Source organism: Misgurnus anguillicaudatus, unplaced genomic scaffold (genome assembly GCF_027580225.2).
Source record: "Misgurnus anguillicaudatus unplaced genomic scaffold, ASM2758022v2 HiC_scaffold_31, whole genome shotgun sequence".
Lineage (NCBI taxonomy): Eukaryota > Metazoa > Chordata > Actinopteri > Cypriniformes > Cobitidae > Misgurnus > Misgurnus anguillicaudatus.
Genome location: NW_027395281.1, coordinates 1,906,578 through 1,934,243, shown reverse-complemented (window position 1 = coordinate 1,934,243; position 27,666 = coordinate 1,906,578). Strand labels below are relative to the sequence as shown.

Below are 27,666 nucleotides of genomic sequence, written 5' to 3'. Positions count from 1 at the left end.
GCCAAATATTATCCTATCTTACCAAACCATACATTAATTGACAGCTTATTCATTCAAATTCTCAACAAAAAAAGTAGACCCTTATGCCTGGTTTTGTGGTCCAGGTTTATAGACGATATTGACAGACCCTTTATATATATACTGTAAATTCAGATTGTCTCTGTTTGTGTTCTTCAGGTGTGTTTGGTGATGATGTGAAGTCAGTGTCAGTGATGAAGGGAGATTCTGTTACTCTACACTCCGATATTACTGACATACAGAAAAATTATTTCTTAGATTGGAGGTTTGGTGAGAAAGAGGATCGCATAGCTCAAATAAACCGTGAGGCCAATTTAGTTTCAGTATATGCTGGCAGTGAATTGAGATTTAGAGACAGACTGCAGGTGAATCATCAGACTGGAGATCTCACCATCAGAAACATCATAACTCAACACACTGGACTTTATCAACTAGACTTTACCAGAGTGACTCCTACAAGAAAAAAATTTAGTGTTAGTGAGTATCTCAAGCTTTACATCAATAATGATCTTAACTACATCATTGTGGTTTTAATACTGGTTTTAAAATCTCCGTCCATCTGTTTGCTCTTCACTCCTGCAGTAACTTTTAGTTACTTGATTTTAAAAGCATGTCCTCTTCTGGATGTTTTTTGCTGTCTCTTTATGAATCATCAGATTTCTGTTTGTGTGTGCAGGTGTGGTTGGTGCAGGTGGAGGAAAGTCAGTGTCAGTGATGGAAGAAGACTCTGTTACTTTACTCACTGATGATCTTGATATCCAGAAATATGATGTGATACGGTGGAGATTTCGTCATGAAAGCTCTCCTCTAGCTGAACTCAACAGAAACACTGCTTTCTTCTCTATATATGATGATGTTCATGATGGGAGATTCAAAGACAGACTGCAGCTGAATGTTCAGACTGGAGATCTCACCATCACAAACATCACAACCAAACACTCTGGACTTTATGAAGTAGATCTCAGCAACAGCAGCGGTAGTTATACTATACATCAGTCATTCACAGTTACTGTCAGTGGTGAGTAAATCAAATTTCTCAATACAATAAATATCTTTTTCAGAATATTACTCTGTAAACAATGATGTATATAATGTAAAATTGCTGTTATCTGCAATTCTACAGTCATTCTTTTACACAATCTCTGCACTTTGTCTTTGGTTCATGTCAGTACCATGAACTCTTTCTCTATAGTGTCTGGGTTCTGAATGGACAGTTTTGTGTTGCTACTCACGAAATGATGTCACAGTGTTCATCTGTGAGCTGTGGGTTGTCAAATTGTATTATTGGGCCCCAGTCAGTGGCGTGTTTACCCACCACACAAACTACGCAATTGCGTAGGGCCTCCCGGGCTTGGGGGGCCCCCTACTGGCCACAAGGTGTGCGAAAGTATGTTACGTTTATTCAGACCCAAATTTAAGGCACGGATAAAGCACGCGCGAGCGAGAGATGTGCAAGTATGCATGTAGAATAATATTTGCGCGCATCCTCGCGAGGGCACATATAGGCTACTTCATGAGCGAACTCTACGGGACAGCGCACCTCTGCAAATGCAGCCACACAAGTGCTGGAATGAGCGCTCGCTCGACTCTCTCTGTGCTCTCGTAACTGCACAACATTCACTCGATGGTCAAGTTTACTTTAAAGACTTTGGGCTTCACACCTGTGATTGGTGGTTTGGTTTGATCAGTGACACGCATCTTTTGTTCCACGCTCGCTCGTACAATAGACATGATAAAAACACCACACAGGGGTTTAAATCATGTCTAAAATACATAAATCATATTCTGTATCTCATCATTGTCATTAATATCTCATCTTTAATGTATTTATAGTCTATATGCTTGTTGTATCTCACAGTAAGTTTGTTTTTGCAATATGAACATGAGAGTTATGTGATTCCCATCTATAAATTCAAGCAATAACCAACTTACAATGTTGTTTGCTGGTGTTTGTTAGTTCAGTTTGTTAGATCAGTCTGAATCATAATCTAATGCTTCCTCTTTTTCCTCATTTAGTTTTTTTAGTAAGATGTCAGACACTGAAGTTGCAGTATTAATTACATTGTTTTAAATACATCCTATAAGACATTTGCAAGCAAAAGATATATCTGAGAGGGGCGTGAAACATTTTTTTTAAACCAAAAAATATGTCAAAAACATTTGCCATACCAAACTGTAACAATTTAGTGTTATTTTAAGCAGTGTAAAACAAAATAAACCGGTTTATATATATATATATATATATATATATATATATATATATATATATATATATATATATATATATCTCACTTAAGTCTATATACTGATTATTATTGTTGTGCAATTCAATTGAAAAACCTTGGACAATGCTGGGGCATGGGGGGCCTTGGTTCTTGGACTTTGCATAGGGCCCCCAAAATGGTAAACATGCCACTGGCCCCCAGTAGACTAAGGCCCATTGAATTTTTATCAGTTTTTAAAACAAAGTTTCAAGTTTAAACTCTTTCCTTCACCCCAAACTGATTTTCTTTTGTTTTGTTGGTTTTTTTCTTACTTCTACTAGACATTTTTCTGGTTTAATATACTGTATACATTTGATATTTCTTCTTGAGAATTAACCTCAAACAGGAAGTGAAGCTGTTTCTCTTCTTTAATGTTTTAAATATAGTAACTAGGTATACCAAGTAAGTAGTGTAAAAATTGTGTATTGTGTGGTAATTATTTTTTGGGTTGCATAATTTGTTAAGATAAAAGGAACAAATATACTGTATTGTACTCTTATTCTACAAAAGTTTTTGTTTTACTTTAACTTAACAAATTAAGTTAAATTATTCTAACTTGTTTATAAGTTATAACTATATAATAGTCAAAACCATAAAATAATAGATTAAAAGAACTTTTATTACAAATTTGATTAAACTTGCACACAGCAGTTTGTTTTATAGTGAACTGACAGATGTAATGTTTCTAACATATACTAATATTTAGAAGTTTTTATAATATTCACAAATGTACAGTAGGTGCTTCTAAAATTTATTATTTTCTTTCTTTGTGTGTTTGTTCATTTGTATCAGTATTTTTTATGTTTATCTGACTTTAATGTTCATGTGTTTTGTGTTGTCACAGGTAAAGTGATGACAGTGTCAGTGATAATGGGAGAATCGGTCACTTTAAAGACTAATACTGAAATACAGACCTATGATCTGATACAGTGGATGTTTGTACCTGATGATGACACACGGATAGCTGAAATATATAAATCAAACAATACATTTGCGGTATATGATGGTGCTGATGGGAGATTCAGAGACCGACTGATACTGAATAATCAGACCGGAGATCTCACCATCACAAACATCACAACTCAACACACTGGACTTTATGAACTGAATATGATCAGCAGTAGACGATCCATTCAGAGGAGATTCAGTGTTCATGTCAGTGGTGAGTAAATTTTGTCTTTTAAAGCATTAGTTCACCCAAAAATAATTAATTACCTTCCTGTACGACTTTCGTTCATCTTCAGAACACAAATGAGGATATTTTAAATGAAATCCGAGAGCTTTCTGAGCTTAGACAGCAATGCAACTCACAACTGTTAAGGTCTATAAAGACATTGTTGTGATTCAATCTTCATTTCATGAAGCTACAAGAATACTTTTCTGTTAATGAAGTCAGTCTCTGATGCATATTCACAAAAAGGTCACACACCGTCCTGCTATAAACGTTTATATTGCATTGGTTGTTTAAACGCATTGTTAGGTCATATAAAAAAAATCTTTGGGCTCATTCCTTTTTGACCCAATGCCACACACACGCACGCACGCACGCACACAAATACACACACACACACAAACATATATACATATATACATACATATGCATCTGGAATATTTCTTGTTAATTCGCATTTTTTTAAAACAGACTCTTAATTGATTCTGCCTAAAAATGGTATTCGGTGGAGAGGGGAATGTGGGCTACAAGGGAAACCGAAAGCACATTTGCGCTAGGTGTCGGAGAACTACCACACCAACAGCAAGTTTTAACAGGTTCAAGAGGCATAAGAATAAACTATAAAACATTATTGTATTTACACGAAACAGTATTTAGGTAGGGAACACATTTTATAATCAGCCTTCTCACAAATCCATTTTATATGTATGACATTATTGTGCTGATGTCTCATAGTTTCTGTCATACATATACAGTATATCAGATTCAGGTACATTAATGTCTCTCTCTCTCTCTCTCTCTCTCTCTCTCTCTCTCTCTCTCTCTCTCTCTCTCTGTCAATACAGTTCTGTCTTCATATGTTATAGTTGGATTATGTGTTGTTGGTGTCCTGGTTATTGTTGCTCTAACAGCTGCTGGTGGGTTTTACTATCACTATAGATGTCCTAAAGCAATAATACGAACAGGTAAGAATCATCTACAGATTAGAAATACATTGATATAGACTTGTCAACATTCGTAGTGGATCAAAAAGAGTTCATCAAAGTTCCCTTTCGAGAGCGGTCACTCGACATTGCGTCCGCTGACGCTATGGGAAACTCCTCCCTCTTCCGGTTTCTGAAGCTTTTATTGAACAACGCCAGTGTTCTGGCCAATGCCGCCCATGACAGCCTTATAGGGGCGGGACTTCCGCTACTATATAGCCTGTTTAGGCGGCAAAATACTCAGATTCTTTCTCTTCACCGTGACTGAAGCGTCTCGCCGTAGATCGTCGCACTTGTGAGGGACGCAAGGATCGCGTCCCTTACACGCGTTCTGGCAGAATTTTACAAGGATTTTGAGCTTCGCGCCTCGAGTGAAGGACCGTGTATCTTATGGACTCCGAGATATATCGAATCACTGCGTTCTCGGCAGCAAACCACCGCCGCCAGAGCGCCGTTGGTGGCAATGCTGTCAAACTGAGGAGAACGTCGCGTGCGTTCCACGGTAACGTTACCCGCCCTATTAGCCTCATACCCCCGGGGTATCCGAGGTTACGGACGCGGGAAAGACACAAGGCTTCCTTTCCCCACCTACGCAGTGCGGAAAATGCCACAGTGTGCACAATACATTTATACCGTTGCAATACCCTCTCATATATGTTTGTCCTGTACTTATAGCGTGCTTCGGCCGCTCCCCTTACATGATTAGACCCCACCCTGGTGTCTGCTTTGTAATTTAACGCACTTCGGCCAGTGCTAGCATGCACAGACCCCCTTCGGGACCGGTCGCATGCGAGCACAGCGTGCAGACGGCTCCTTTCATAAGACCTTCACCTGCGACATGGCCGTCTGTGACGCTTGTGTGGATGTAACTTAATATTTTCCTTGGCTTCTTTGTGTGATACAGTGCGCTCTGGCTGATTTTAAACGTTTCAGCCATTAGCACAGCGGCTGGCCTAACATAACATTATGCTCGCCTCAGGCTGTCCAGCGTGAGCCGCGCCCATTTTGGCCACGTCACTACCCGCGCTATTTTGCGTAGCGTCATACGTTCACAAGGACCTGCTATTCTTCGGACGTACTGAGGGGGGCAGCAATACACCATTAATGTGTCTAAGCTGCCGCAAAAATTATACGAGAAGAAACGTTACGTATGCAGAGAGTTATACTTGTGCCTGTTATCCATGCTACACTTATTGCTCTTCGTATGATCAGTGATGGTACCGCATCACACACCACACACACATTCACGCCCCTCGTCTGTTTCGGGTGACGACGGGAATATGTGTTGGCTATGCTTAATGCTTTCAGATGTTGTGTTCAATGGCCGCTGACGGGCAGCGAGCTACCAATCAGCACAACATCCTTCTGTGCCCTGTTGACATTCCCTCTGCACTTGTCCTCTTTCAACTATGTGCCAATTGAGACCATATATTTAGCAATATACAGCTCTTACGGAGGATACATAGCGCACAGCGCTCAGCCATACTCTGAATGTGCCCGTTAAACACGCGCTGCAAAGAAAAAGGGGGGAGGATAATGTCGGGTTTGATCCTTCGCACTGAGTAGCGATCCGTATCAAAACGCAATGCACAACTCACAGTGCTCAACCCCGCTCACCATGCATCCGTTACACACGAGCTGCAGAGCAATGGGGACCGACCGAGTATAGCGAAGTGTGTTGAGTGTGGCCGCTCGCTTCGCACAGCGATCTGTCTCGACACACACACACACACACACACATCTAAGCAGTGCACAATGCATCTCGCACGCCCCCGATTGGTGGCAACGTTGCTCTATACTTACGGATTGCACTATATATATATACACATTTCTTATAGCAGCCTATACGTCTGGCTATTAATGTATATTTGCATTGAATAGAGGCTTATTGTACTGCATTCCACTATATATATACTCATACGTATATTTATATATATTTATACATTAATAGCAGCCCACACGCCTGGCTATTAATGTATATCTGCATTAAATAGAGACTCATTGTACTGCTTGACACTATATATATACTCATATGTATATTTATATATATTTATACATTAATAGCAGCCTGCACGCCTGGCTATTAATGTATATCTGCATTAAATAGAGACTCATTGTACTGCCTGACACTATATATATATACTCATATGTATATTTATATATATTTATACATTAATAGCAGCCTGCACGCCTGGCTATTAATGTATATCTGCATTAAATAGACTCATTGTACTGCTTGACACTATATATATATACTCATACGTATATTTGTATATATACACATCATTAATAGCAGCCTACACGCCTGGCTATTTATGTATATTGGCATTGAATAGAGAGGCTATCTCTCTCCTCTCTCATCTTGCTCTTAGCTCCCTGGCTGAATGCAGTGAGCCGATGCGGATGTAAACTTGTAGGAGTTATGTTGCTGTACCAACAGAGGATTACTATCATGCCTTACACATCCGTGCAGTGTTCAGGCAATATCTCACTACAAACACAGGTATCTGACTCCCTGCGTGCGCGTGGCGAGCTGTTACTAAGTTGTTCATTCTTAAGGAAGTGTCTCTCTTTCTCTCGGGTTCTGCATCCGACCTTGCACAAAGCAGCAAGCCACTGCAGACCCAGACTTGGTTTTTATATGGCTCTATGTGCGGCAAGTGAGCCAGTGCCCTTCAGCGGATCACTCCGCTAGATGATTCACACACGTCTGGGTTGTGCACTATGTGGTACAGTTCAGGAGTTTGCAACATAACTGTACAGCTGTTAACAAACTCTATTAAATGGCAACCTTGCTTCAAAGCACACAGTATGTGGCACCCGACACACACAGACGACCGGTTACTATCCGTTCCAGTGTATAAGGAGTGTATCTCCTCGCTCGGTGCTATTGCAGAACCTAGCTCTGTTCTTCCATGGCGCTGTGTAACACACCATTGCTTTATGCCACACAATATGTAACTGGAATCCTGTGCGCTGCAATCCGTTACAGAAATGTCCCAGATGCGTGGAGTCGAATCTGCACTTGTATCCTGCATTCAGCCATCCAAGCGGTGAGCTGTGACAGTTTTGACTGGTCGGCCATCAGTGCATGTCTGAACACACAACCCCTGTGGCCCTACAGCAGCCTCTCAGGCACATATGGCTTGCTCGGCGCTATTATGATTTGTCATGGGTTTGTAACGTCTCCATATGATGGGGGGCTCACACACCTATGTTTAGCAGCAGGCTTGTTCCACAGCTGACAACATATACTATAATAGGCACACGCATGTGTGATCGGAGCCATTGCAAACATGTCAATATGGAGCTACAACATCCCGATTGCTCGGCAATGTTTAGCCCATTACCTTACCCTGTACAGCACTCAATTCCTCCCTTGGCTAACGCTGCTGTGATACAGAAGGCAGAGAATTATGAACACCCGCTTTATAGGGTATTTGTATATACTATTACCCAGAGCGGCTGCCAATTTGATTCGACACAGACCACCCCAGCTGTGCAGACCTGTCGCACAATCAGCGCAACGCGCCGGTACTGAGTCTGGAGTTTACGAACGGGTAATATAGTTTTTACCTGACGAGAGAGGTAGAACAGCTTGTGCAGCCACTATTCTCTCATGGTGTATCTCTCAACCTTGACTATGACCTCTGTTGTGATAGGAGACTACTAGCCACGCCGGTGGTGCTTATAGCAGGTTTTATGTAGACCCGCACACATTCACAGGGTGTAACGCTGTTCCCTCTTAGCTGAGTGTAATGCGCATCCTGCTATCTTATTGCCCGTTTGGGATTGTACCAACCAGCCACAGACACACTCCTTTGATTAAAGTAGTTTCTGCATGCGTGCGTGTGAGCTTATAAGCACGGTGTGCATGCCAGTTTTACGTTTATGTGCTTCATGCGAGCCGTCCCCCTCAGGAGCACTCTGGATTTGAGTCTGCTCTGAGATATTCCACCCGAGACACTGCTGTGCTGGTGACGAACGCCTCCGTGGTTGACCGGCTTACAAGTTCACAGCGCACTACCTACTGTACCAGACAGCAATTTGCGTCTGCTCTTCATTAAGCAGCTCATGTCCTGGCTGCCGCAAATGCGACACAGACTTAAGGGCTGTTAAGGACTTTAGAATGTTTGAGATTGTTTGGACGTAATGAATCAGTACATGATGGTGGAAAGTGTAAGCTTTGTCCTTATCAGAGTTGCGCTTTGTATGAAACACGTTGTGCTCGGCCAAGTGCCAGCGGTTACGTGTTGCCCTATTTTGGTTTTGCTGCTTATACACGCAAAATCAGTAAGGACAGCGAGCCCTTTCTACAAGACGCCCTCTTTACGCAGCACCTGTAATGGTGTGAAGCAATGACTACGACCCGGTGCACTGTCACGTGTCGAATGTTCTATCTTTGCAGCAGTGCACAGATGAAGGAAAAGTGGGCTGTCTACCCCAAAGGTTTTCATGCAGCTATCGCTACATTTCATGCTGGTGCCTTGGGTGCGCAGTGGCCAGGCAAAATTAATTCTCTTAAATGAGATAAGTGGCCAATCATTGCATATTTTAGTGCCGTCATGGGCTGTACATGCCCTTAAGGGACTATGTGCCAAAACCACCCTCAGCGCAGTTAGAGCATAGACGGTTGCATAGTACCTTCCCATCTAGCTGATGTGAGCTGTGCCCGGTATGAGTGTTATACATTTATCTAAGCACTCCGCTCTGACATTACTGTTAGAGGAACTCTTTATGCTTCAGAGATGGGTTGTGGCATTTGTTAACGATCGCTGTGACCTGCCCAGCTCATTCTAAGAAATTTCCCTGCTCCACCTAAGCAGTCAGCTGCTGGGATCCAGCTGGGTTCACTGGATCATTAGGTGATAATGAGGGCAGCACATTACTGCCACATTGGCATAGCGGTGTTATTCTAATTCGGCAGTCGCACTATCCGACGCCTCTTCATAGTTTGTACTGGATGGCCAGTACAGCTGATGTATTAATATGGAGCCGCGTTTTCGCTTCTTCCTTGTACTTTCACGCTAGCTATCTTGGCCATCGTGCATCATATGTTAATACCAGCAAATACTCTGCGTGGATATGCTTGCTACCGCCCACATTGGGTCGGCCTAGCCATTGCTGTTGTAATGTTACAGGTTGCTTATCTGCTGTAGGGCTGCAATAAGACCTACATGCAGCCTGTGACTGTATGCATTCTGTTCTGTATAAGCTCTTGATTGAGTCCCTAGAGACTCAGGCATCCAATCTACTGTGCGTTGGCTTACACAGACTGGACGGGGATTGTGCACCGACTCAGGCATTGTGGTGCACAGACTTGAGTAAGCTTCACTGGAGCTGCTCTTCGCTGTTCTCACGGCGTGTTTGAATACATTCCCCATAGCGTCAGCGGACGCAATGTCGAGTGACCGCTCTCGAAAGGGAACGTCTCGGTTACTATCGTAACCTCGGTTCCCTGAGAGACGGGAACGAGACATTGCGTAAGCCGCCGTGTCACTGCTCAGATCAGCTTTACTGTTCGTTCAATCGAAAGAATCTGAGTATTTTGCCGCCTAAACAGGCTATATAGTAGCGGAAGTCCCGCCCCTATAAGGCTGTCATGGGCGGCATTGGCCAGAACACTGGCGTTGTTCAATAAAAGCTTCAGAAACCGGAAGAGGGAGGAGTTTCCCATAGCGTCAGCGGACGCAATGTCTCGTTCCCGTCTCTCAGGGAACCGAGGTTACGATAGTAACCGAGACGTTATCTAGACAACTTTTATAAAAAGATTTTGATCCACTTCAAATGTTGAGTTGTTAGGTTTTGTTTAGGTTTTTATTTTCATACAGCATTATAAAAACAGTAAAATGCAAATATTACAGACAGAAAAAATGAACGTATAATAAATTTCTATGTGACTTATTTTAATCATTTGTATGCACTCTAAAAAAATAATCCGTAAAAAAACGGATAATGTCCTGGCAGAAAATTACCGGCACCTTTTCCGTTATGTTTACAAAATTTCCGTTTATTTAAAAACTGAACATTCTGTAGATTTATAGAACACTTTCCGTAGATTTACAGAACATTTTCCGTAGCCTTAAGGGACACTTCAATCTGCCTATGAAACGCAACAATGGTGACAATCAACCACAAAGCTTCATGCCGCAATGCATGCTGGGTACCAGGATTGTAGAAAACTCTCTTAACATTTACTCTCACCATTGTTGAGATTTGTATCCAAAGTATTGATGTCTCTGAAGCAAAAACCACAGCTGAAACATTTGCAGCCATCTTATTCAAGACAGTGTGTTTATAGATCAGCATAGAGCGTCATTTTTATATATTTCAGTTCTATATTCTTTTTTTATCAATTCATATTTAAATGTTAGGCAGCATAATATAAAACAACTAAGCTTATATGACATCATAGAAAATTCTCCTTCATCAAGCAACAAACAAGTTGTAATTGCTACAAGCAAAAACACTGTTGCAATGCTGAAAGAGCAGAATCAGTTCTATGAAGGTAAAGGGACAAAAGCCTAACTAAAGGGAACACTAATCACCATAGTGGTGACTTCAAATGAATCTAAAACAAACACAAACTGGAGATTTAATTTGATAAATGTTGTAGTAAATATCCATTTGACTTACACGTCACGTCAGAAAGAAGATTTGTCTACTAAATCACATGTGTCGTCGATGCTGGAATAGTTGAACACTTGTATCTTGTTCTGACAGCATTTGTTTAGAAGTTAAACATCATCCATGTTAGAAAATAACTCTGCAAGCAAGTTGTAATTTTAGGTTTCAAACAGAGATGGTGATAGAGAGGCAAAAGTGAAAGATTGCAGCAGGGGTTATTGCACCCATAATGCAACATGTTATTAAAAAAAAACGGATAAATGTCTGTAAAACATAAATACGGAAAATTCCTTCATATTTACACAGTACTTTGTCCGTTTTTTTACGGATTTTTTTTAGAGTGTGTCACAAAAATTAATGTAGGTCAGACTTTACAAAAACAATCATGTAGACAGTTCATTAAATCATTTCTGTCTTGTGTCTTCTGGAATTGAATGTCGAGGGTTTAATAGCAAACATGAGATTCTTTGAGCTCCGTCCTCATGATGAAATATGATATATTAATGTAAAGAGACTATAATATAAGAATTTTACTTATTTCAAATAAACATTTGATATAAGTGCTAGTGTATGTATTTAATCTTTCTTTCATTATTGTCTTGCTCTTGTTGTATTTTCTGTTCTGTGTTTCTTTTGAATGGATTATAGTGATGGAGGGACAGTCTGTCCGTCTAAAGACTGATGTTGATAACATAAAGACAGATGATGTGATCGAGTGGAGGTTTAAAACTGGTCTCTTTCAAAAGACCCTCATACGTAAAATTAAAAAAAACAAAATAACCACCGGAGGTGATGAGAGATTCAGCAATAATGTGGAACTGATCGAAAGTACCGGATCTCTTCTCATCACAAACATCACAACTGATCGCTCTGGACTTTATGAACTAAAAATCACCAGCGGTGGAATAACTTCATACAAGAGATTCAGAGTCATTGGTAAGTAACTACAATATATACAATTATTCTTAAGGTGTAACAATCATCTTAGATCTGCATAATGTGTAGAAGTTTCATATCATAGATGTAGAGATGTGTTTATGAACATCTAATTACTTTAGCGCTGTCACATCTTGACTTTTAACCACAGACACTGCAAACTTTGGCAAATGTTGCTTTGAGGACAACATTAATGCTTGGTTTAGCACTGCTAGTGTTAGTATTAACCCCTTACTGCACGGCCAGATGTTTACAGTTTATAGTGATGCAGTTTAAGAATGTGATAGTTATTTTCATTAACAGGCCGCATAAAATATTTTTGCATGCAGTGTTACTTATCTAATAAATATCAAATAAAAGACGGTTTAGATGTGTACAGTGTGAATTTTAATCATTATTATTAACAGAGTCAAAATATAAACTGTGTGAAACATAAAATAGACATAGATATAATATAACATACAGGTATATAAGATGATGAGTAAATGTGAGATAGGTGGTTAGTTAGAAGATGTGTGACACTGGTTATTACTCTCTGATAATCTGTTGTTTGGCTTTTCTAACAGATTTCAACAGGACAAAATGGGCAATGACAAACTGGTTTTGGAAATGGAAACGGCCAGCATCACAGTATGAACTATGAACATAACAAACACACCAGCATCTACATGAGCTTTGAAAAACGTATACCTGCTCATAAACTTACTTATATATAGAAATTGAAAAAACACTGTGAAGCAGTCTGAAATTCACCTGTATGTGCTATTGAGTATATTATAGTCTGTAGTTTTTTAATTTGGCAACATTTAGATTTCTTTTAAACTTATGTAACATTTTGCATAACTTTGTGTTTCATCTCCGATCTTAATGTTAGATTTCTTATCTGTTTTTAGATATGTACTGCATGAAATATTTGCTGTTTCACACTTACTTCTTTCACAGTATATTTGAATATGAGATTAATATCTGATGAAATGTATGGATAATTTCAGAAGATGTGCAGTTAATTTCATTTAGTCTGAATGATAACTGTAAACATAATGTAAGGTTTTGTTCTGTGTTCTGTGTATTTTTGTATTTTGGACTTTTATTTTGACATCCTGTTCTGTTCTGGCTTTTATTTTGATATTCATCATGCCATGTCACAGTTCACACTTCCTGTCTGTCTGTATATAAGTCACTTCCTGTTCACCTGTTCCTGGCTGAATATTACAATAGTAAGCCAGCCTGTTACCTGTCTGTACCTGTTTACCTGCATCCTGTTTATCTGTAACCTGTTAATCTGTATCTGTTCCTGTTTTTGACCTGTGCCTGTACTTGGATTTTGATTGTTATTCTGCCTGCCCTGAACCCTAGCCTGTATTTGGATTTATGCTTTGGATTTGCCCTATTGGATTTGTTTGCTGGCCCTTTTTGGGATTTTACATAATAAACACCTTCTGCACATGGATTCACCTTTTCTCCGCTTTCTTTAAAGCACCACGTTACAGAATATTCAGCCATAACCCGGATCCAGCGAAGCTTAGTAACTTCCCACCAGCAACATGAAACCCATTTTTGCACTACTTGCACTCCGTCAGAACCACCAGCCCATTGAGGATTTTGTAAGTGACTTTTTGGAATTAAGTAATCAAGTACATTTTGATGAGGACACGTTAAAACCAGTCTTCTACAATGCCCTGGATGAATGGTTGCGCTTGTGTATGCCCCATGATATGTCTGCCTGGTCCCTGGAGAGTTATATTGACTTTGCTTTGTTGCTGTGTGGCTCACCATTTACTGTGGGTGTTGCGGATACACCTCCAATGAATTTACACAACACACAAAGCCAAGTCATGCCTGTTCTGTCCATGCCTGTTCACAAAATGGCCGCCACCATGCCTGCTCCCAAAATGGCCGCCACCATGCCTGCTCCCAAAATGGCCGCCACCATGCCTGCTCCCAAAATGGCCGCCACCCTGCCTGTCCCCAAAATGGCCGCCACCCTGCCTGTCCCTAAAATGGCCGCCACCCTGCCTGTCCCTAAAATGGCCGCCATCCTGCCTGTTCCCAAAATGGCCGCCATCCTGCCTGTCTCTGCACTCGCACCTGTTTTGGAGAGAACTACTGTTATCCCTGCACCTGAGATTCAGAGGGCCATCGTTACCACCACACCTGCACGTATAAGGGCTGTCGTTCACCCTGCACCTGCCGTCAAGATGGCCGTCTTGCCTGAACCAACTACCACAGAGGTATGTCTCATTGACTCTGTACTTTCTGAAATTGCCATAGCCCTGTGGTGCGTTTGGTCTGCCTTCTGCTCTGTTGTTCCCGAGGTTCCTCAAGACCCTGAATCTGATCTGCCCGTCTCATCTGATCTGCCCGTCTCATCTGATCTGCCCGTCTCATCTGATCTGCCCGTCTCATCTGATCTGCCCGTCTCATCTGATCTGCCCGTCTCATCTGATCTGCCCGACTCATCTGATCTGCCCGACTCATCTGATCTGCCCGACTCATCTGATCTGCCCGACTCATCTGATCTGCCCGACTCATCTGATCTGCCCGACTCATCTGATCTGCCCGACTCTTCTGATCTGCCCGACTCTTCTGATCTGCCCGACTCTTCTGATCTGCCCGACTCTTCTGATCTGCCCGACTCTTCTGATCTGCCCGACTCTTCTGATCTGCCCGACTCATCTGATCCGCCTGACTCACCTGATTCGTCTGTCCTGGCCGACTCACCTGATTCGTCTGTCCTGGCCGACTCACCTGATTCGTCTGTCCTGGCCGACTCACCTGATTCGTCTGTCCTGGCCGACTCACCTGATTCGTCTGTCCTGGCCGACTCACCTGATTCGTCTGTCCTGGCCGACTCACCTGATTCGTCTGTCCTGGCCGACTCACCTGATTCGTCTGTCCTGGCCGACTCACCTGATTCGTCTGTCCTGGCCGACTCACCTGATTCGTCTGTCCTGCCCGTCTCACCTGATTCGTCTGTCCTGCCCGACTCACTTGATTCGTCTGTCCTGCCCGACTCACTTGTTCCGTCTGATTCATCTGATTCATCTCACTCACCTGATTCACATTATTCGTCTGGCTCACCTGTCTTATCTGACTCACCTGGCTCATCTGATTCACCAGGCTCACCTGATTCATCTGATTTGTCTGGTCCACCACCTGGGACTTCGCCACCCTGGGCTTTGGAAGCTTTTCCAAGTTTTTTTTGGGGGGGGGTAGTACCCGGACACAGGAAGGAGGCAGAGGACGCCGAGGCGGAGACCGAAGTGGACTCTGATCCTTCCTCTCCTTGTGTTCCAGGGCTATTCCTACCCAATGATCAAGGTCCTAGCCTGCCCCATGACCCAGGTCCTAGCCTGCCCCATGACCCAGGTCCTAGCCTGCCCCATGACCCAGGTCCTAGCCTGCCCCATGACCCAGGTCCTAGCCTGCCCCATGACCCAGGTCCTAGCCTGCCCCATGACCCAGGTCCTAGCCTGCCCCATGACCCAGGTCCTAGCCTGCCCCATGACCCAGGTCCTAGCCTGCCCCATGACCCAGGTCCTAGCCTGCCCCATGACCCAGGTCCTAGCCTGCCCCATGACCCAGGCCCGCATCTGCCCCATGACCCAGGCCCGCATCTGCCCCATGACCCAGGCCCGCATCTGCCCCATGACCCAGGCCCGCATCTGCCCCATGACCCAGGCCCGCATCTGCCCCATGTTCCTGGACCATCCTGGCCATATGACCCAGGACCTCTCCTGAACTGCCCTGCCTTCCCCAAGAGGTCCTGGCCCGCCCGCCCACCCTCTATTGGACTGTATGTTTTGTTTGTTGGGCTCCGGGAGTCGCCCTTTAGAGGGGGGGTTCTGTAAGGTTTTGTTCTGTGTTCTGTGTATTTTTGTATTTTGGACTTTTATTTTGACATCCTGTTCTGTTCTGGCTTTTATTTTGATATTCATCATGCCATGTCACAGTTCACACTTCCTGTCTGTCTGTATATAAGTCACTTCCTGTTCACCTGTTCCTGGCTGAATATTACAATAGTAAGCCAGCCTGTTACCTGTCTGTACCTGTTTACCTGCATCCTGTTTATCTGTAACCTGTTAATCTGTATCTGTTCCTGTTTTTGACCTGTGCCTGTACTTGGATTTTGATTGTTATTCTGCCTGCCCTGAACCCTAGCCTGTATTTGGATTTATGCTTTGGATTTGCCCTATTGGATTTGTTTGCTGGCCCTTTTTGGGATTTTACATAATAAACACCTTCTGCACATGGATTCACCTTTTCTCCGCTTTCTTTAAAGCACCACGTTACACATAACAACAAGCTTACAAGTGATGTTCGCGTTTCAAAATCAAAGCATTTTGGCACCCTTGTGTTTTCATTTGGGACACAACATGGACTAAAATAAGTGTGCAAATCAAATGTACTATAAGTCTTTTGGGATCAAATATATAAATGTTTTTATGTGTACTGTATGTGTTATAGGTTATAATAAACTGATTTCTTGTGGTTATATTAATAGTTTAATATATTGATGAGTCACATAAATGTATTAATAATGGTTATTATATTCAAATGCATTAAGTGCATAAAATAATTTAGAATAAGGATTTGATGATTTATTATTTCTTCTCAGTGTACAGATGACTGTGTTTGTGTGTTTGCTCTTGTGTATAAAGTATCATCTGTTCATACCAGTCAAAGGTTCAGCTGTAGATGTGAACACAAGATGGCGCTACTGCTGCTTTATATATCAGTGAGATTTATCAACTCATCTCTCCTCTGGTTCTGAATCTGGCTAGATGAGATACAGCTACTATGAGGTTAAATCTCGCGAGATGTTGGGTTTATGGGTAGAATTAAGATGAAAATAACACACATCAGGTAAGATTTTTAGTGATTATTATATTATATAGATTAGACATTCGTGCATCTTTGAAAATTAACCTTAATATTTCACAAAGCTCACTGTGATATAGCACTTTGTGTAAAATTGAATCTGGATAGGGAAAGAAGAATGATGTACTCTTCACACCACTCAAATAAACACACTCATGTTCACAAACCAAACAAAACCAAGTTTATTTGCACAACAGGTTTGAAAATAAAACTTGGAAACTGTTTATGTGTCAGATGCACTCTAGAAATAAAACCACCTTGACTCTTTGGTCATACTCTCTGATGTTTTTAATCACTGACATTTCGATAATATTTTACAGTTTAAGCTTTCTTTAAAGTCACAGTGAAAATAAAATGGCAGGTGGGCGGGGTCCAGGATTAGCAATTAGCAACACAATCCAATCATTTCAGAAGCCGTTTCACTTGGATATAAAGCGAGAAAAATAAGTATTTGACACATTAGCATTTTTATTAGTAAGGGGATTTCTTAGTGGGGTGTTGACAAAAAATTTCCACCAGATGTAGCCATCAAGCCAAATATTGAATTCATACAAAAAATCAGAACATTTAAGTATATAAGTTGAGTCATAATAAATAAAGGGAAATGACACAGGGAATAAGTACACACTTTATTTAATACTTTTGTCGAAAAGCCTTTGTTGGTGATTACAGCTTCTAGACACCTCTTGTATGGATATTGTTCAGTATGTGTTATAAAGGTAATACAGCATTTTCAAATCGCCATGAAACAGACAGCGATTGTCTTATTTTCCCAGTGGTGATACACAGCAACTCATCACTAGTCAAGATAAAAAATCAGGTTGCATGTTAGATGAATCTGAAGATCGACGACACACGCATGTCAAGGCGGAAGAGTTTTAAATCTGGTTAAAGGAGATTTACTCAACAAGGATATTGGCTGAATTTCTGAGCCTTTTGTTTTTATTCAGGACAGTGACGAATGACACAAGACTTGTGCATGCACTAATAGGTTTTGAAGTGAAAGGCAATCAAATTTGTTAAATGTAGTTCTAAATGTAGGTTCGAGAGGACCTAAACATTCAGGCCTGCAATCATTATTATGGGTGTATAAGTCAGCCTTCCGGCCTCTGGGTCCAGCAGCAATTTTTCTGGCATCCCTCCTCCTCCCCATCTCCTCCTTCAATGTTCGTTTTATTGAAAGCCTGCATACACCACCTCATCCTCCACTGGAGCTATCTGTACACATAAACACAAACATTTCATAACAATCAAATCTTTAATTCTGTCTGTTTTTAAATCAGAATGTTGTTATATGCATGCATGCTTGTATTGAAGATCTGAGACTTTCTCTTGAGATACTGTACATTTTTTATGTGGTTTGCCAGTAACTTACTGTATTACATCTTTCATCTCATCAGCCTCATTTCAGAATAGTTAACATGTTTTCCTAATGAGCTGATGAGTTGAATCAAGTGTTTTAAATAAGAATACATCCAAAACATTCTGGGAGGGTGTACGTGAGGACCAGGATTGGGAAACACTGCTGTAAGGGAACCAAAATCCTTTATCAACATTTTTCTTTCGATTTTGGTTCCCAGAATGCTTTGCATGAGGCTGTTATTTTATAGTTTTATTGTGTAAAGATAAAAAGACTTGTTAATATTTAATGTTTATTTAACTTTAACGTACATTTAAATCTACAGTAAGTTACTGGCAAACAGCTGCTAGTAATACTGTAATTTTTAAAGAAACATGATATGGTTACTAATAGCAGGATTATTTGTTTCTGCTCTTACATTTTACCTCCTTCAGACTATTTCCTCTTTACGCTTCTGAAGGTTAAGTTTCCTGTCTAGACAGTTTCTGTTTTAGCACATACCTGAAGAACTTTAACCTGTTTACAAGAGTTTTCATGCTAACAACAAACATCTCAAAGACTCATATTTGTTCTTTTTTCTTTCTTCTTCTTGTGTAGTGCACACTTCAAGTATTATTGGGTACTCATATTGTATTGTATGCTAAAATAAAAACTCATCCATTAAAACGAAAATGCAAACTAAACTTGGTCACATATAAATACTGTAAATCATGCAGAATACAGGTAAGGATACAGACAGAGGCACAACACATGACATGAATGATCTCACCGGTTTATGTGTTTGTCTTTTACAGAATGATGGATCTGTGTACGTGATCTCCTCTCCACCGCTCTGAACTGTTGCTATTACAAACGTATCAAATACTTAAACTCTTTTTATAAAAGTGCTCTTATAAGTATTATTGAGTTTTGTTTTATACAGCTATATTTGCACTAGATGACACTTGCCTTCTATGTTTTTGTGTTTCCTGTAGATCCAGAAAATCACGACTGAAGTGACAATCATCAGAAATCCAACAGCAGCACAACAGATCACAACTTTATGATCTGAGGAGAAACCTGTAACGAATAATAAAAGAGTGAGTCATTACTGTAACTGAATCTGTAGGTCTGATATATACTCAAATATGTGCAGTAATAGAAAGGACATGCAGTTTACTCACCATAGACAGTAACATTGAATCTGTATGAGGTCTTCTGCTTGCCAGTGATAGTTATATTATAAAGTCCAGTGTGTTGAGTTGAGATGTTTGTGATGGTGAGATCTCCAGTCTGATTATTCACCTGCAGTCTGTCTCTGAATCTCCCATCAAGGACATCAGCATATATTGATGTCTTATTAGCTGGTTTATTGATTCGAGCTATGAGAGTCTCTTCGGGTCCAAACATCCACTGTATCACATCATCTGTCTGTAGTTTAGTATGCGTGTGTAGAGTAACAGAATCTCCCTCCATCACTGACACTGACTTCACTTCAGCACCAAACACACCTGAAACACACAAACAGAGGCAGATTTATCTTTAACAGAAACATAAAGGGCCCTATTTTAACCCTTTTGTGTTTTTTCTCCCAAATCAGTGACATCACTTATGAACTTGGCAATTAAAGAGTTAAATGTATTTTTTGTAAACATTTGGTAGTTTTGATTAGTACTGCGGTTGATTAACAGATTTTTGCAAAAAAATAAAAAATTATCTGACTTTTTTTACAGCCGTTTAATTTAGTGGCTTTTTTGGCCAAATTATATTTGTCACCAAAAATCATTACATTTGCTGAAACACAGAGAAAGTTGTGGCCAAATTAAGACTTAAAAAAAAGGTAATTCGGTCAAAAATGGTCTAAAGCACATGGTCTCAAAGGGTGTGTCTGAATCCACTTTTGTTAATTTAACAACAGGAAAAATGGTTTGTGCGTCTGGCACACAGTCTAAAAGGGTTGTTCCTATTCTCGTAATAGGTGTGTTTTGGGCGTAACCTGCAATAACCAATGGAAGTCTCATCTCCCATCCCCTTTAAAAGCCAGTTCTGCCAATTCACTATTTAGATTCACTCCTACAGCTTCGCTACTGTTCGGACGCTCTTGCTTACTGCTCTGCGCTTTGCTCTATCGCTTTTTATATTTTATCTTATAATTTTAACTTCAGCAAATCAGCAAATCAGCATAGTGCTCAAACAACAAAGCTTGGCATCAACGTTAAACTTTCGGGACTGGAGGATTACAAAAAAGCGGCATTTTTCATCTGTCTAGCCTCCCACCGCCATCAGCTTACATTCCAGAAGGAAAAACACAGCTGCCTTCATTCAAAAGGATAAGAAAAAGAAATGCCTCATCAAAAATCTACTTGCTGCACAAACTGCCACAGACTTTTACAAAGGATTGCTGTTCTTGAAACAAAGTTACTTACAGGACTACAAAACCAGACGGAACACACAACAGAGCTTCGTCATCATGGACGCCCTCAGCATACAGCCGGTGAGTCCCATGAATCTAATGATCAACACACCAATCAATGGTACAAACAGGGAGCAAGACCCAAAATCACTCGAGAAATCAGACTGTCACGAGCATCACATTTTGCTGCAGTAGCTTCCTCTACCCCAGATACAGCTATGACAAGGATTGCAAACACTGACTTTCTACCACCACCTATACATCTTGAGAACAGATTTGAAATATTAATGAATATGAGTGAGGAATCCCCAAATGTGATAAATGTGATTGAACACCGATCCAATCAGCCAGCAGCTTACACTGATGCTAACCGCCGCTCAAGATCGAGCAGACAGCGGCACTCAGCGCAGAGCGCATCCGAGCCCAGAACTCTGATATTGGGCGACTCACTTATCAGAAACATTTTCAACAGGGACTCAACTACGTGCTGCCTTCCACAAGCAACCGTTTCTGATGTAAACAGGGAACTTCAAAACATTCTGATGAAACATAAGACTGTAAATCGAGTTGTCATTCATGTGGGGAAGAATGATATTCACAAAGAGCAATCTGAACTCCTTAAGAGGGATTTCAACAAACTTTTTGAAACACTCAGAACAGTGAAAGTTCAGCCGTTCATCAGTGGACCACTTCCAGCAAGAGGAACAAATAGGTTTTCACGGTTGCTTGGACTTAATACATGGCTGCAAAAAACCTGCAACATAAAGGGACTGAACTTTATCAACAACTTCAATCTTTTCTGGAGTCAGAGACAACTATTTAAACAGGATGGCATCCACCCAAACAGACTGGGTGCAAGAGTGCTAAAGGACAATATCTATTTCTCCCTTCATCATCCTTCAGCAGTGTGTGCCAATCCACTCAACCTGAATGGCACACACACACCTGGACAGAGTATGAATGACCACAGGACTTCTCTTCAACACCTAAATGGACATGACGTCGACATATCCCACAAGGACAGAGATAACACCACGCAGCCACAACAACCACTGCTCATGGACACAATCTCAGCTGAGTCATGCCCACAGAGCTCACCACAGTCAGACTGTGTCAGATTAGAACTGCTCCAAGATTCAGCACCCAAGGACGACTTCCTGGAAAACAGCCAGGGAAACCAGGACTACATATCACAGCCTCCGGTTACATCAGAGCAACAGGACTCCTCCTCACTAGATATGTCATTCCTCTCTCCAGCATCCCCACTTTTGACCTTCTCCGGAAAAATGGAGGAACTGGTTTATGCTGGAACTAAACTATCCCACTCTATTGCTGCGAGCCCCCAGCTTTCGACCAGAAAACGGCAAGCCCCACAACCACCAAAACCAGTGGGCCCAGCTCCCCCTCCTCGTCCTGTGAGAGCTCTTCGGTCTCAGACACAACGCCAAGACACACACCCTCCTCCATCTGCTGTAGGTGAACCAAAAACAACTGATAACGGCTCTCAGTGATGTGTGTCGAGTTTCTGCTATGAAAATACTAATACTTTCAATTGTATACATAAAAAGCAGGAACTCAGTGTACCTATATATTTCTCTATTTCTGTTTTAGTACATGATAGAAAGCCTAAGGCTGTATCAAACCGTGTGGCAAATCAATCTAATCTGCTGCCTGTGATATATCAAACTAAGATCTCTGTTAGGGAAAAAATTAGTACTGTTAAGTTAGCACTTTTAAACATCTGTTCACTTAAAAATAAATCACTTCTAGTCAGCGACTTAATAACCACAAACAACCTGGATTTTATGTTTCTAAATGAAACATGGCTAGAAGAAAGCTACAGTGCAACAGTCCTTAATGAAACAGCCCCTCCTAACTTTACTTTTATGAATGTCTGCAGAACTAATAGGAGAGGGGGAGGTGTAGCTTCTCTTTTTAAAGATGTCTTTCAATGTAAGCAAGTGTCATTTGGGAATTACCCGTCTTTTGAATATCTAGGTATTGTGTTGAAAGGTACCCCACGCATTCTACTGATCATTATTTACAGGCCCCCAAAATACTCTCCAGCATTTGTTGAGGACTTTACAGAACTGTTATCAACGATTTCCTCAGAGTTTGACTGTTTTGCTATTGCTGGAGATTTTAACATTCACATAGATAAGCCAGACAGTATTATGGCAAAAGATGTCACAACTGTTTTAAATACTTTTGATTTGACTCAACATGTACATGGACCCACACACAATCGTGGACACACTCTAGATTTAATTATCAGTAAGGGTTTAAACATCTCATCAATTGTTATTAAGGATGTAGCACTGTCTGATCATTTCTGTATTTTCTTTGATATAGTAATCTCTCCTACTATTGAAACTAAATCTGTGTCTGTCAAAAAGAGATGCTTAAATGAGAACACCAGTGTGCTATTTATGAAGGCTATATCTTTAACACCAAGCATATCTGCAGACTCTGTTGATTTTCTCCTTGACTCCTTTAATTCGAAAGTTAAGAGTGCAATTGATGATATTGCTCCTGTGAATGTCAGGAAGAAGAATGGCAGGCAAAAATCACCTTGGAGAAACTCAACAGAGGTGCAGAATATGAAGAGACAATGCAGAAAAGCTGAGCGCATGTGGCGGAAGACAAAACTTGTAGTCCATTATCATATCTATAAAGACAGCCTTCGTGCTTTCAGTGTGGAACTAGGCAAAGCTAGACAGACTTTCTTTTCAAATATTATAAACAACAACATAAATAACACACGCACTCTTTTTACTACTATAGAGAGACTAACAACCCCCCCAAGTCACATTCCAAGTGAAATGCTCTCAGACAGCAAATGCAGTGAGTTTGCTAACTTCTTCTCTGAGAAAATCAATAATATCAGAAAGGTGATCAGCACATCCTTGAGCTGCGCCGGGGTCGGACAAGTCAGATCACAACATCAGAAAGTAGTTACGATGTCTGATTTCGAAGCAGTTGATGGTAAAATTCTGGAAGAAACAGTAAAACATCTTAAAACATCAACCTGCGCCCTTGACACAATCCCAACATCTTTTTTCAAAAGTGTCTTTAACTGTTTAGAAGCAGATCTCCTAGAAGTGGTAAATTCATCACTTATCTCTGGCACTTTTCCAAAGTCCCTTAAAACTGCAGTTGTTAAGCCCCTCCTGAAAAAGAGCAGCCTAGATAACACTGTATTGAGCAACTACAGACCAATCTCAAATCTTCCTTTCATAGGCAAGATCATTGAAAAAGTTGTTTTCAATCAGCTGAACAAATTCTTAATTTCTAATGGTTACTTTGACATTTTTCAATCTGGTTTCAGACCACACCACAGTACAGAGACAGCGCTCATAAAGATCATAAATGATATTCGCCTCAATACAGACACAGGCAAACTATCAGTGCTGGTGCTACTCGACCTCAGTGCTGCTTTTGACACTGTCGATCACAACATACTTCTTGACAGGCTGGAAAACTGGGTCGGGCTTTCTGGGATGGTCCTAAAATGGTTCAGGTCATACTTAGAAGGGAGAGGTTATTATGTAAGTATAGGTGGCCATAAATCTGAGTGGACATCCATGACATGCGGAGTCCCGCAAGGCTCAATTCTAGCACCACTCCTGTTCAACCTGTATATGCTCCCACTAAGCCAAATAATGAGAGAGAACAAAATTGCCTATCACAGTTATGCAGACGACACTCAGATCTACTTAGCTCTATCCCCTAACGACTACAGCCCCATTGACTCCCTGTGCAAATGCATTGATGAAGTTAACAGTTGGATGTGCCAAAACTTTCTTCAGTTAAACAAAGAGAAAACTGAAGTCATTGCATTTGGAAACAAAGATGAAGTTCTCAAGGTGAATGCATACCTTGACGCTAGGGGTCAAACAACTAAAAATCAAGTCAGGAATCTTGGTGTGATTCTGGAGTCGGACCTTAGTTTCAGTAGTCATGTCAAAGCAATAACTAAATCAGCATATTATCATCTCAAAAATATTGCAAGAATTAGATGCTTTGTTTCCAGACAAGACTTAGAGAAACTTGTGCATGCTTTTATCACCAGCAGGGTGGATTATTGTAATGGCCTCCTCACTGGCCTTCCCAAAAAGACCATTAGACAGCTCCAGCTCATTCAGAACGCTGCTGCCAGGATTCTGAGCAGAACCAGAAAATATGAACATATCACACCAGTCCTCAGGTCTCTACACTGGCTACCAGTTACATTTAGGATTGATTTTAAAGTATTATTAATGGTATATAAATCACTCAATGGACTAGGACCTCAATACATTGTTGATATGCTCATTGAATATAAACCCAACAGATCACTCAGATCATTAGGATCACATCAGCTAGAAATACCAAGGGTTCACTCAAAGCAAGGAGAGTCAGCTTTTAGCTATTATGCCAGTCGCAGCTGGAACCATCTTCCAGAAGAGATCAGATGTGCTCCAACAGTAGTCACATTCAAATCCAGACCCAAAACACATCTGTTTAGCTATGCATTTGCTGAATGAGCACTATGCTGCGTCCGAACTGATTGCACTATATTTTATATGCACTATTTTAATTATTTTTATTTCTCTTGTTTTTATTCTTATTTTTATTTTTAACAGTTTTATACTTGTATTCCTGTTTTATTCTTTTCATACATTTAAACAGTTTTTATTAAAATCACATTTATTTTCTTTTAATTTATATTTTATATTTGATTTTCTCATTTCTATGTAAAGCACTTTGAATGACCTCTGTGTATGAAATGTGCTATACAAATAAACTTGCCTTGCCTTGCCTTGCCTTGCCTAGATGGTGAAATATGTAAAATGAAAAACTAAGTGGAGGAAGAAGACCACCAATTTAAGATTGATGTTAAAAATTGTGCTGTTTTTATTCGTTTTGAATTTGTTATTTTTTGCTGGTTGTCGTTTTCTTTCAGTCATGGAAGTGAAATTAGCAGGTTTTTAATTGCTGTAAATGTATGGATAGCCTACATACGCATTTCTCAAAGTGTGGGGAACTCACTGGTGGGGAATAGGAACATTACAAGTGTTTACAAGGAAATTTTTGTGCCCATCTCTATATTAAATTGTTTATTTATTGACCATACACTTAAAACAACACATTTAATTATGAACCTAAAACGACATCGGACTGTGAAGAAAACATTACGCTGAATAAAAGCCTACAAGAATGAATTAATGTCAGAATGTTAATTGAACACTGTTAGACTTTTTATTGTATATATGCGGTAACTCACTAGCAACGTGTAACTGCCCCATTACAGTACCATAACTGTACATGTTTTTACAGTATGATGCCTTTACCGCAGTTCCATTTTACAGTAACATACCCTTACCGTAATCTCGTTTTAGGAAAAATGTTGCCTTGAAGGGGAATCGAACCTGGGTCGCCTGTGTCATAGGTCCGTAACACTACCACAGTGCCACAGAGTCACCAAATAAAAGTTACTCACTACACTCCCCAAGTAGCCTCTTCTGTCACTCTCCCGGCACTTCGAGGAGTGAAATCTTGGCGTCACTAGTGTTTTGAAGTCTTGAGGTCAAATTCAAATCTGACGGTCAAACATTTATCCATAATCCCTTTCTTGTTTCTATCTACAATTCTCAATAAATTATTTACACTGCTGAAAACCAATTCACATTTTGAAATTTGCTTCACTGCTAAAAGCATAACAAATAAAATGTATTTCCTTTCATAGATATATTTTATTTTTCCATTTTATATGCTTTTATAACACTATTTTATTAAACTACAGTAGCACAACTGCTGCTGTTTTACAGCAGTCTACCGCAAATTCAAAACATACAGTAAATCACTGTAAATTAAATTTTAATACCCATAATGCAATGCATATAATGAACTGGAAAAGAAAATAATGGTATTTTACTGGGCATTTTGTGGTAAGTAACTGTAGAAAACAGTTAAGTCTAACAGTGAAGCGAAACAAAAACTTTAATGTGGAGAGGTGGTATTGGTGGTAACGGGTATAAAAGTTAACAATGGATAAGTTCGTGACACAGAATAAAAAGAAAACTGGAGATTCGACACCAGCAGAAAAAAACAAGACAGAAAGTGGAACTAATAAACCAAAAAGCCAGCCGAAAAGAAAGTATGATGACTTAATTGCGTTATTATTATTTACTTTTAAACAAAGTCTTATTTCATGCAAAGTGATAATGAGAAATTTATATTATTTATGAACGAATTAAAGTTCATTAGAGTTAAATACAAAGAAACAACATCTTAATAAGAAATTAACACTTTTTTTGTATCCTTTTAAACTATTTAAAATATTATTAAGAACTGCTGTAATAAATGATTAAAGTGTGTTTATAACTTACCAACCAAACAGCAGAAGAAAACAAACACGAGAAGCATTTTAGTTTCACTTTACAGTTGTGATAAAGTCTTTAGTGTTGTTCAGTGAACTCTACAGCTCTTGACATTTACACGATTTACTGAGCATGCGCATTGAGGAGGTGGTCATAGCAGTTTTTTTCCCTTATGTTTGCACTGAAAAATAATCTTTAGAGCTTTTAATTATTTTAGAAATAATGAAAAGTTTATAAAAGTGTAATTATAATAATGTTACATGTATGGTTGAAAAGTTGACAGATGATTTATGATGACATATCATAGGGGGCGGGGGTTAAAAACAGGTGAAGGTTAAAACGGTTAACATCATTACCAGTGTTGTCTTTACGCAACTTTAGACAGCTGTAAGATTATCTCACTAAAGCTGTTGAGTGATTCATCTGACCTGCTGAAGAAAATGTTTCCCATGTTTGTTTTTTTCTTTTTGTGCTTCTGCCGTTTGCTTGGTAAGTGATACAAGAAGTTTTTTTTACAAAGATATTGTTAATTAGTTTTATGCTTTTTGTAATGGGTTGTCTTCTGTCTAATAGGTTAAATTGACTGTGTGAAATCTGTCTCTGTTTGTGTCTCTGTTTGGTAATAAAGTGAAGTGATCATCGGCTAGAAACTGGGGAGGAGTTGGAGTTTCA

At 40.2% G+C, this 27,666-nt stretch overlaps 2 protein-coding genes across 3 annotated transcripts in view; both read left to right on the top strand.

Annotated features, from left to right (window-relative positions):
• The window catches only part of LOC129452996 (uncharacterized), a 32,029-nt gene extending 19,047 nt beyond the window's left edge, over positions 1-12,982 (top strand). Inside the window, exons 1-6 of one of the 2 annotated variants that reach the window (XM_073865246.1) lie at positions 208-495; positions 695-1,036; positions 3,127-3,444; positions 4,299-4,418; positions 11,712-11,999; positions 12,566-12,982. In XM_073865246.1, coding sequence (XP_073721347.1) covers positions 213-495; positions 695-1,036; positions 3,127-3,444; positions 4,299-4,418; positions 11,712-11,999; positions 12,566-12,642 — 1,428 coding nt within the window. In that variant the 5' untranslated portion in view covers positions 208-212 and the 3' untranslated portion in view covers positions 12,643-12,982. Of the gene's footprint in view, positions 1-207; positions 496-694; positions 1,037-3,126; positions 3,445-4,298; positions 4,419-11,711; positions 12,000-12,565 lie in introns of those variants that run through there. The other variant, XM_073865247.1, reaches the window with a different exon arrangement.
• LOC141362948 (uncharacterized) overlaps positions 1-27,666 on the top strand; it is a 100,918-nt gene that overhangs the window by 20,938 nt on the left and 52,314 nt on the right. The gene's annotated exons all lie outside the window — the stretch shown is intronic.